The sequence below is a fragment of the Notolabrus celidotus genome, chromosome 16 (genome assembly GCF_009762535.1).
Source record: "Notolabrus celidotus isolate fNotCel1 chromosome 16, fNotCel1.pri, whole genome shotgun sequence".
Classification (NCBI taxonomy): domain Eukaryota; kingdom Metazoa; phylum Chordata; class Actinopteri; order Labriformes; family Labridae; genus Notolabrus; species Notolabrus celidotus.
This window is the reverse complement of record NC_048287.1, coordinates 22,266,400-22,277,118: the sequence shown is the minus strand read 5'-3', so window position 1 is coordinate 22,277,118 and position 10,719 is coordinate 22,266,400. Positions and strand designations below refer to the sequence as shown.

General features: G+C 39.0%; 2 protein-coding genes across 2 annotated transcripts; both read left to right on the top strand.

Moving 5' to 3' along the window:
* Positions 1 to 2,052: 2,052 nt before the first annotated feature.
* On the top strand, positions 2,053 to 4,142 carry s100a10a (S100 calcium binding protein A10a). Its single transcript, XM_034704062.1, has 3 exons — positions 2,053 to 2,184; positions 3,614 to 3,774; positions 3,887 to 4,142. Exons 2-3 carry the CDS (start codon positions 3,634 to 3,636, stop codon positions 4,046 to 4,048), a joined length of 303 nt encoding a protein of 100 aa, XP_034559953.1. The 5' UTR covers positions 2,053 to 2,184; positions 3,614 to 3,633; the 3' UTR covers positions 4,049 to 4,142.
* A 4,504-nt stretch (positions 4,143 to 8,646) lies between these two features.
* LOC117827636 (ictacalcin-like) lies at positions 8,647 to 10,515 on the top strand. Its single transcript, XM_034704257.1, has 3 exons — positions 8,647 to 8,768; positions 9,989 to 10,134; positions 10,219 to 10,515. The coding sequence occupies exons 2-3, from the start codon at positions 9,997 to 9,999 to the stop codon at positions 10,360 to 10,362; spliced, it is 282 nt and encodes a 93-aa protein (XP_034560148.1). The 5' UTR covers positions 8,647 to 8,768; positions 9,989 to 9,996; the 3' UTR covers positions 10,363 to 10,515.
* The last annotated feature ends 204 nt before the right edge of the window (positions 10,516 to 10,719 follow it).

Below are 10,719 nucleotides of genomic sequence, written 5' to 3'. Positions count from 1 at the left end.
CATGTTTTGTTATCAGTAGTCCAGCACCTTTTCTTTTTTTTTTTTGCTTTTAAAACTTGTGTTGCTCATTAGCTTTTTTCTATTCTGTGATCACCTTATCTATTTGTATAGAAGTAAGTCTGTAAAGACTCAACAAAGAGCTGAAAATCAGTGTTGCATTGTAGTTTTCATCTAGAAAATATTATTGATCATCTCAATGTCACATGTTCTTCTCTTTGGTCTTTTTAAATTACTTATCACACCAATGGGAATGTTGTTTTACTACAGCCTATATTGCTGTTGCGACTTGGAATGTGATATTGCCTTTATACCACAGTTTTCCCTGTAAACAGGTTCCTTTACTATTATTTACAAATAATTTACTGCTCTTTACTGGAAACCAGCCACTTTGGGTTATGATTATTTATCATATCTAAGCTGTGAAAGAAGAGTTAGTTGATAGTGGTATATGATCCTGAGGTACCTGCTTGATCCACCCAGACAAACACTATAAACTGGAATAGATCAACTTGTCGGTTATTATTTAGAACACCCTGAGCAGAGTGATTCATGTTAAGTCTGAGTGCTGTTGTACCATTTATCAGCACACCTGGAATACCTCCTGTCAGTGGCGCCATATAGGGGGGAAAAGTTAGGATGATTCTAAGGGCCCATGACTAACAGGGGCCCCGAAAATAATAATTTAAAAAATAATAATAATAATAAAAAAACATAATTAATATTTTATACAGAATAAGGTAATTAAAAAAACAGCTGTGCAAGTCAGACAGAAGTTGCACAGTGCACAGAGTGCGCTAAAGGCAGCTAAAATGTCTGGAAAGACAAAGTCTGGGTTCCAGAAAAGAAGGGAAAGAAAGGAGAGAGAGAGGAGAGAGAAGAAAGGGCGACAGTATGTCACCCAGTTTTTCTCCAGGAAAGGTTGGTATAGTCTTTGAGTGGTTAAAATCAACCTGTTTGCTTGTTTGAAGTCCACAATGAGATGAACTACGTTGTAGCTAATTACACTAAATGGGTCCCCCCCTCCCTACCAGACTCAGCAGCTGATATGTCAGCACGTGCACTGTCTCCACACAACTCCCAACAACCCAATGAACAAGAAGGTGAGCAACGTAGCATGTCAAATAGCATTGTTGAAGGGGATCTGTGGGAATCTCTTTTTCTCTCTCTATCTGTACTATTACAAAAGCCTGTGAAAACAAAGCTATAGCTAAGCTACATAAGCTACAGCCTATAGTCTGTTTTGGATGCTGTGCAGGTTGAAGCATTGAGTGATTTAGTCTGTTTTAATGTCACAGAGATTACTCAAATAATACCTTAAAATCAGATATTATGATGCTGACTGAATTTTAGGCGGTCCCACAAGGGGCCATTTGTTTAAGTAGCTTTAACCTCATAATAATTGTAATTAATAAACTTGATCCGCTATTGTGATATCCGACATGTTCATTTTGGTTCCATGATGAAGCCATGAAAACATAATAAAAGAAGGGGCACCTTGTGTGCAGGGAATCCTTCATTTTTGCCAGTCATACAGTGAATATTTGACTCCAAGAGGCAAGACTGCTGTAAAGGTAGAGTAAAGCTTTGACTGGGTCGATTGGATCCTGGAGATGTGGTTACAGCAGTTGCACAGGGTTCTTGTGGCCTTTGGTGATGGGGCCCTATGTGATATTTTTTCATGGGGCCCAAAATCCCTGGCGGCGCCCCTGCACCTGGTATACCTCCTGTCCAATCACATTGTTTGGCCGGAATTTACTGTTGTGTGATATAGCAATATGAATCAACTTTTTTGTGCAGTTATAATAAAACAAGTTGAAGATTTTATTGTAGATTAATTTTCTCGTCATAAATTCTACGATTGATATTGTGGCACCAAAAAAATTATCTTTTTTTACAGCATCAAATATCTTACCTGTTTTACTCGCTCATTTGACAACTTTACTAAACTCTCACTGTTAGCAGACATGTAGGTTAAGTTTGCCAACATCAACTTCAAAACGTGTTACGTAAATTAAAATGTTATCACCGCCTTTCACCGGATCCGCTATCTGACTGTATGATAGTTTGACTCATGATACACAGCAGCAGCCAGGGCGGGGCTTGACTATAAAGTCTGTCTCACTTATTCCCGACCTCTGAACATTCCTGTCTCTCCTGTGCCAACACTCGTCTCGGCTCTGCACGGTAAGAAATAAGGGTATACTCTGGTCTAAGTGTTGTGTCTCTGTTTAATAATCCGTTTATAGCCTGCAGGTATCTAAAGCCTAAAATCAGTTTGGGTGTGGTAGGATTGTTAGTTCATTTTTTTCTTTTTTTTCCTACCATACAAAGTCTTCCTTTTTAAGGATTTTTCATTACTGTCTAATTCATTATGTGAAGAAGCGCCTGCTGTTTTTATTTTGGACTTCATCTTTAAAAAAATACTTCTATTAGTGTTGTATTTCTAGAGTTTTAAAGTGAAGTTTTGAACCCACACTGTAGCACTTTTTAACCAATAAGGATTGATTTTATCAGTCACCTAAAATCCCCATCTACAGCTTATTTTCTTAAGTTTATCTCATTTTGCTCCACTGCATGCCTTACTTTTAGTAAAAACAGTTACATTTTCATTGCCAGGTAGGTAAGTTAAAAAGGGTGTGGTTTGACTGAAGGCATGTTCACATTTGAACTCTATCTGCTGTAATGTTCTTTCGCTTGCTGCGTTGAATTCAACCATTTTGCTTTTCCACACTTTTCTTTCCCTCATTTGCAGGAATTTTCCATTCCCTCTTTCATAAAAAAAAAACAAAAACTGTCTTCCCTCCCACTTCTCATTTTTCTTAACTGTACAGCCCATTGGACACAGTGTTCTGATATAAAGTTAGAGTACTTAAATCTATACAGTATGTTCAGTAGTAGCTTCAGACAGTTTTTTTTCCAGATGTCGTAATAACAGACTGTAACTTCTCATGAGCATTACTCATAGGTGGGCAGGGCACTGGAGCAAAGACCTATCTGTTGCTTCCCTTTCATGGGGCTGCACCACAACCTCCAGTGTAATTATAAAGATGATCTCTTTAGCAGGATGGAGGCAGACCTTGTATAAATTAACGCAAATCAAATACTTTCATTTTCAAAATGTCACAATATCCTCCAATAGAGCAAATTCCCCTTGAGGTGGCTGTTGACTTGTCGATCGAACTTTTCAAGTTTTAAAAAAATGATTGCTGTGGGGATAGGTAGCTCATTTTTTCCAGATAGATCATTAGAGGGACAATTCCCCTGTGAAAGAGTCTATTGAAAGGCTAAGCATTAGCTATCTAGCCTTACTTCAAATAAAAACATCCAACACTTTATAACCTGTTAGCTTCTGCAGACAACAACATTTTAATGAATTAAGAAACTTTTTTTGCTAATAATACTCTTAGCTAGGAGTTGAATGCTTATCTTAACTCTTTAAAGTGTTAAAGAATACAAAAGTAATGCTTTCGATTCAACTTCGTAAAAAACTACAAATCTGATAACACCAAATGACAAATCAGCATTTCAGCTCCCCACCTGGTAATGCCAGGAACAATTGGCCACTATGTAAATATTGGGAACTTAATTTCTTTGCATTTTGGATTTTTTTCAGACCACCACACCTCAGTAACCATGCCTTCAGAACTAGAGGGTGCCATGGAGTCACTCATTACAGTGTTCCACAGATACGCCTCTAAGGATGGCCGCAGCGGCACACTGAGCCGACGAGAGCTCAGAGAGTTGATGGAGAACGAGCTGTCAAACTTCTTAAAGGTAAAAAAAAAAAAGAGTAAAAGAGCATAATCACAATGTCAAGAATGTACATAGAATTGTCCTGCATTATCTCTTGTTGATGCCAGCCTTACACCTCTGTTTTTCACCCCAGTCTCAGAAGGACCCCGCTGCTGTGGACAAAATCATGAAGGACCTGGACACTAATGGTGACGGTCAGGTGGATTTTGAAGAGTTTGTTTCCCTCGTTGTTGGACTTTCCATTGCCTGTGAGCAGTGCTATCAGATGCACATGAAGAAGCATTGTAAAAAGTAAATGACAGCAGCAGGAGAAAGGAGAAAAAATAAGAAGCATTTCAGTTTTTGTAAAGACAACTTTTGCCCATTAAATTGACTGGGGAGTTTTAAAACGGTTGTGTCTAGTGGTTATTGTTTGTCTTTGTTATTTTTTTGCTTTCAGATGATCACACATTCTCTTATAGCTGGATATCAAGCCTCTTTTTTATGTATTTACATATATGAATATTAAAACTGAAACAAAATGACAGCACCATACCACAGATATCTTACATCTTTTATGGGGGCTAATTTCCCCCCTAACCTGAAGCCTCCTCAAGACATCAATACTGGACACTTTGGCTGTTATACCAGCGTCACTAGGTGTTGTGTTGTAATTCCCACCTGTATTTTATGCCACCTTGGTATGAAAGGGCAGCCAAACCTCTCCCTCTCTGTCTGATAAGATCCAGCCTATCGCTGCACTGAGGAATCTGCAGAATGTTTCAGTCCCTAACACGCCTCTGTGTGAGGCTGATTTTGCAACTCTGTTAATTATGATACATTCATACAGAGATAAAAGTTCAGCATGAAGCTTGTTGGTTCATCCGGACAAACCCAGGCACTGTGAAAATATGCAAGGCCTGAATCATAGGGTTCAGTTCAACACTGTTTTTACACAAAATACTTCTCAGTGTGTTTCATGTCTGGTGCAAGATGAATAACACCAGAGACAGAGAGGAAAGCCCCTCATTTTAACTCTCTGAGATCAAGTACCATAAGCGAAACTTCTCTGAGAATGCTTACTGACACATTCAACCAAATCTGTTAGCATAAATGGTTAAAATGTGATATCAGTTATGAAGCATTCTTGGGCCATGATTGCAATCCGGTTCCAAGAATCCCAGTGAAGACACCAGAACTTTCACAGTCTGACAAGAAAGCTTGCCTGGAAGGCTAAACTCTGGGCAAAAGAAATCTCATGATGAGCCTCTTAAACCCTGCACACGCCTCCTTGTGCAGAGCCTTGTTCTGAGGCCTACCAGTGTTCATGGTTACAGAGCAAACACTATGGTTGCTAGATTACGAATCTGTGGGTGGGTGTGTGTGTGTGTGTGCATGTGCTAGAGTTCATAGTCAGCCCTGAGTTTACACAAGAGCCACTCCCATGTGATCCACAGTAGAGTACACAGACGAGATTTCCAACTTTGTGGACTGTTTTCTTCTGTTCTGTAGTTGATATATTTTCTATCACACGGTTCATTCAAATGTATGTACAAGATGTATGTTTATCATCTGATCTCAAACAACACAACCATAGTTTGAGATGAGATGAGTAACTTGCCCTTTTTGATGAAGCAAGAAATCAGAGCTGTGAGGTCACTGAGCAGGCTATAGCTTGTAACAAGACTTAGTAACACTGGGGTCACCATCTTTTGATGCAATTTTAAGATATGTCATTTATTTCACAATGAAGGTGTGTATCGTTGAAGCCTCAGAGGGCAAGCAAACATTCAGTTATGTGTGCCACACCTTCCCGCGACCCTATGTCCTCTTTTAACATCCTGTTTGAAACTGTTACCATGGTAAAATTACATCAAACTATTGTGATCTTTTTATAGTTGATGATATCACTTTTAAAAAGGAGCTCATGTCTGCTTCTCTGCTTCCCTTTAAAAGCAAGTGCTTTGCTACACATGTACAAATCTTTACCCACCATGCAACAGTAAATCAACGAGCCAAACTGCTCAAAGTTAAAGCTATCAACACAACCAAACACCAGAACGAAGGAAAACGCTGGGCATGTCAGAGCAAGAAGAACACAGGAGCAAACACTAAAATGATGACGCCTGAATTCTATGTAGTTGATCAACTCTCAAGGTATTGCACATGAAGGCTCACTTTCTTACACACAATGCCTTCTGTAGCTGAAGGATTGAAACATTGGGAGTTTTGTGAGTCCTGCAGCTTGCAGAAGTCCCGATTCTATACTTCAAAACTTTCTCATGGCAGGTAGTTGAAGGCAGAGTTTATTATCACAGCCTGAATTTCTTTCTTTCTTTTATTCAGTAGTGAAGTGTGACTCAAACCATGGCTGAGACCCTTATCGTGGGAAGTTGTATTGTAAGATTTGGCTAAAAAATGTAATTTCAATGTTTGACTGAGTGATCTAGGGTTTGAGAGGTCAAGCATTTACTACAGTGTCACCAGTTCCATTCTGACTCTATCTCCATCTAATACATGCATGAGGTGAAGCCTGAATTTCTATATTCTTCTGCATTATTACCAGATTATGTTACACACTTGTTTCTGATTGGTCAAACCCCCATAACAAGGTAATTAATTATCAACAGCACAAATAACACTAGGGACAACGTGATCCCACAGAGGCCGGCACTTTTCACCTCTGCCTGTTGACACTGTGGCAAAAACATTAGTTGCCATCTCAAGCTGGTTTTGAGAGTGGGGAAATAATGGCAGTTACCGAGCACATATGGGAGAGCAGCCTGAGGAGCTGGACTCCAACCATCTCTGATAGGAAAAAGTGGAACAACTTCCTGTCCTGCAATCTAGCAGAGTTGGTGAATGCTATGTTGCTGCTCACTACAAAGTAACCTAAACTAGCCATCATGATAGCAGCAACAATGTTAAAAGTTGTGACATTTGCCTCAAGTAGTTTTAAAGGTGTGAGACTGCAAAGCTCTGAGAAAGAGAGCTGAATGAGGACAGAGATGTCAACATAAATATTCTTGCAGATGCCCTGTTCTCCTTATTTGACATTTTCTTTAATGTAATTGTTCAGTTCAATGTGAATAATAACAAACCAGCGGGTGAATTGAAATGTTAAGTTTAATGTTGATTCATTCTGCAAGGAGGCTGACAGGAATCCAGTTCCATGGAAGCGTCACTGACCATGCAACAGGAGAGATTCTTTTTTTTAATAAATGATTTTCAAAAAATAATAAGAAATACAAAGCTTTTAGAGTGAGCAACATCTAGATGATCTCTAAAAGTCATCAACTATTTTTGGGGGGAAGTCTTCTTTGCATTTTCGTCAGGTTTTTTAAGTACTGTTGATGAGGCCTTCTGGTTCTGTTGCGTGAACTTCAGTTATCAGTTATCCTTTGGTTGTTCACTAGATGGCAGCAGAGTACAACTGTGAACTCAATTCTGGACAGAGTTTTAGATAAGTTATTAAAACTGCTGCAGCTGATCTGCAAATATGTGCAAATCAGAACCACAGCTGGACATAATAGAGGAGATGGTTTCCATGGTCTCTGTTTGAAAACTTTGTGTGAGAAGAGGAACTATGAAAGGGAAAAAGCTGACCAATGTTTCCACAAAGGCAGGGGAAATCCAATATGTACAAGTACCTAAATAAATGTAGTTTCAGAAAACATAAATGTTGCGTCACAGTGAGTCAACTTCAAACCTATGATCTGTACTTAACTGAAGTACAATGATGTTGTTAATGAAAGAGGGGAACAATCGTACACAGACCAGAGAGGAGGGACAGAAAAAGACCTTTGATATCTATCTTAGTCTTACAGCAGACCACACACATAGAGAAACATGCATGCAGATTAGCCACAAAGCTACATTTTTAGGTGCCTGATTTCTACTCTCTGCAGAGTGACTCATGACTGCTTCAGGGACATGTCTCTGAGTCACAGCCTTCACCACAAAATTGCAAAGAAGAGAGGACCCACTCAGGACCATAACAATCCCTGCTCAGTGAGTCACTGAGCCCAAGGCTTTCATTTCGGGATCATATGCATCTCAGACAATTGAACACAAATGGATAAAGTTAATCATCTTCACACATAACACAATTAAAGTGACCCCTTGGTACATACAAATTAAACTTTGAAAATACATAACTGTGTGTTGATTCAGCCTTTGATTTTCAAGTGGAAGCACTTGAAGGAGGACACTGCAGCAGAACACTCACCACAGTTGCTCTGACCTTTTGAAAAGTCAGAAAAATAACAACAATTTGTTTGGGATTTGTTACACAGATGCATATAAAGTATGACAGCCTGTAAACTCAAACAGATACTGGTTGAAGTGAAATTATAATTTCAATGGCATTTAAAACAAAAAACTAATCATGAAGTTAGATTGTTTCTGAACAACTCCACCACTGTGTCTTTTGATCTTGATATAAAGAGCTGGGGATTATTTTTTAATTTTGAGTCTTGGCTTAAAATTGTATATTTTATTTTGAAAGATGAACAAAGGGTGCCCTTTAAATGAAGAAACTGCTGGCCAGCATTACATAAAGTGATTCAGTCTACATCCATTGCTCTACTATCGTCATGTTGAAAAGTAGCAACCTTCAATAAGTATGTTTTTTGGATCATTTCACTTTAGCACAAAGTATGACACAATATAAATGTTTACATCATATAAAGTATGATGTCCTTAATGCACGATATTGGCAGTAAAATATTAGAGAAATAATGTAAGAGTAACATCATTGTAGAGTCAGTAACAGCAGAAATGAATAACATCAGCTGTTTGTTGATTGCATTCTTAGCAACACCGGATATCACCAGTTTTTCTTCAAGAACAACTTTGAAGAGAGTCATGGGGGCAGCCGTAGGAGTGGTTGGAGATGAAAGAAGCATTGAGGAGGGAGGGATGAAGGGGTGTGGTGAAGTATAAAGCATCCATAGCATCCATTTCTCCATCACTACAGCTCCTCCAGGACCAACTCCGACTCTCTCTTCTCCTTACATCTAAAAAAATCAGCTTTGGTGAGTAGAAAGTCTTAACAATGTTTATCTGTTGCTTAATTTCATTTGATTGCATTTGATTGCACAAGCGTTCTTCCAGCAGAATTTTCCTCGTAATGCAACAACTTTATTGTTGTCTTGGTGAGCCATTTATGACTTCTTTTTCTTTCTTGTGAGGTAAACGTTGCAGTAGACATCGCTCATGTTGCTCCGTTAAAAGATATTTGGTCAACTTTGGCCTGGAATGCTTTTTTTACTGATGCATTGGATATCCATAAATAAGCATCAAGCTTTCAGTCTTACTGTGTTCTCAAACGTATTTAAACATTAAGACTTTAAACCTGTTGGTGTTTTACACTGGATTCCTCTTTAATTCCCTTTTCTTCAAACAATTTAATGTCACAGCTCACCACACCCAAAGACAGAGCTGCACCATGTAAGTCAGAGTGTAACCAGAATGGACTCTCTTGGGATCATGGAGTCAGTGGAAAAAAAGCTTTCAGATATAACATTAGAGGAGCAAACATCACTTTAGGGACTTTTGTCAAGTCTTGACCTGCTTCTCTACCCAGTTCAACAGAGTTACCTGGAGAGAACAAGCTGTTGCCATAACACCGTCTTGTGTCATCAGCAGAGACTACGCGTTAGAGACAGGTGACAGGGGGGATGCAAGTGGCTGAGCCCTGGTGGAAACCCAGGGTTTATTTTTATCTCTAGCTCAATGGAAAACACAGGCAGAGAGGAAAGCAATATTGTCAGAAGCTTCTTATGGCTTAATTGCTCTTTATGAGTCTTTTATGTGCAGATTTTCCTGTCATACATCTTTATTCAGCTCTTTGGTCACACTTTTGTTTGAAGACTCAACTCAAACGAGTTCATTTTGCACATAAAACTATAGCTGGAGAGACTTATAATCAGTGTATCATTTTCCAGAGCAATGTTCTGTCTTTCAACACCATTAAAAAAACTTCTTCTCAACAGAGTAAATCAGTTACATCCCTCAAATGAAGTGCCTTACATTTGTTAATTTCCTCTCCCTTCCCTGCATCTATGTATCATGCTCTTTGTTTCAATGCATTCCTAAGATAACTTTCCAAAATTTGACCACAGTGCCACATGATCTGTTCTAATGTGCAACATGGAAAGCTGAGCACCGTCCTTCCAAACTTCTGCAGCAAGTGATGTGCTTTCAGATTGTCACTTTTAAAGTATTTTTGTTCTTTCTATCCTTTTAAAACTAGTTATCATCATGCCTGATATCCAGATGGCTATGTCCCTACTCATCAACGCTTTTGAAAAATATGCCAAAAAGGACGGTGATAATCATGTGCTGAGTAAGGCAGAGCTGAGAGATCTGCTTCAGGAAGAACTTAAAGAAATGCTGGGGGTGAGTGACCTCTGACTTCTTTCAATCCCTCAAAACTTACCTAACATTTTTGGTGTATACACTCACCCCTTTCCTCCCCTGCAGAATGCCCCAGACAAGACAGCAGTGGACAGACTCTTCAAGGAGCTGGACGAAAATGGAGACAACAGTGTGGACTTTAAAGAGTTTGGCAAAATGATCTTCTGCCTCACCGTGATGTGCCACGAGTGCTTTACTTGTAAAAAGTAGGGATCCAAGCGCCACCTTGGGGCTGACATAGAGAGCTGCCGTCCTGTGGAAAAGCTGAGAAAAGAAGAAAAACATGCACTATTTACTGAAAATCACAGAAACACATATGTTGTAATCCGTATGACATGAAATAAACTTTTCTTAACTTGTGCACTTTTTGTGTTTCTACATGGTGCAGGGACAATATTTGGGATCATATTTGATGGTTGCACAGATATGGCATCTCCATAAGCTCATAAGGCCTTGAATCTCCTCCTGCTGCAGTGGAAGAATAATGTCACTGTTATCACATACCATTATTCTTAAAATATTATATTCCTTCCTCATCTTAATACACTTAATATATTCAACCATACT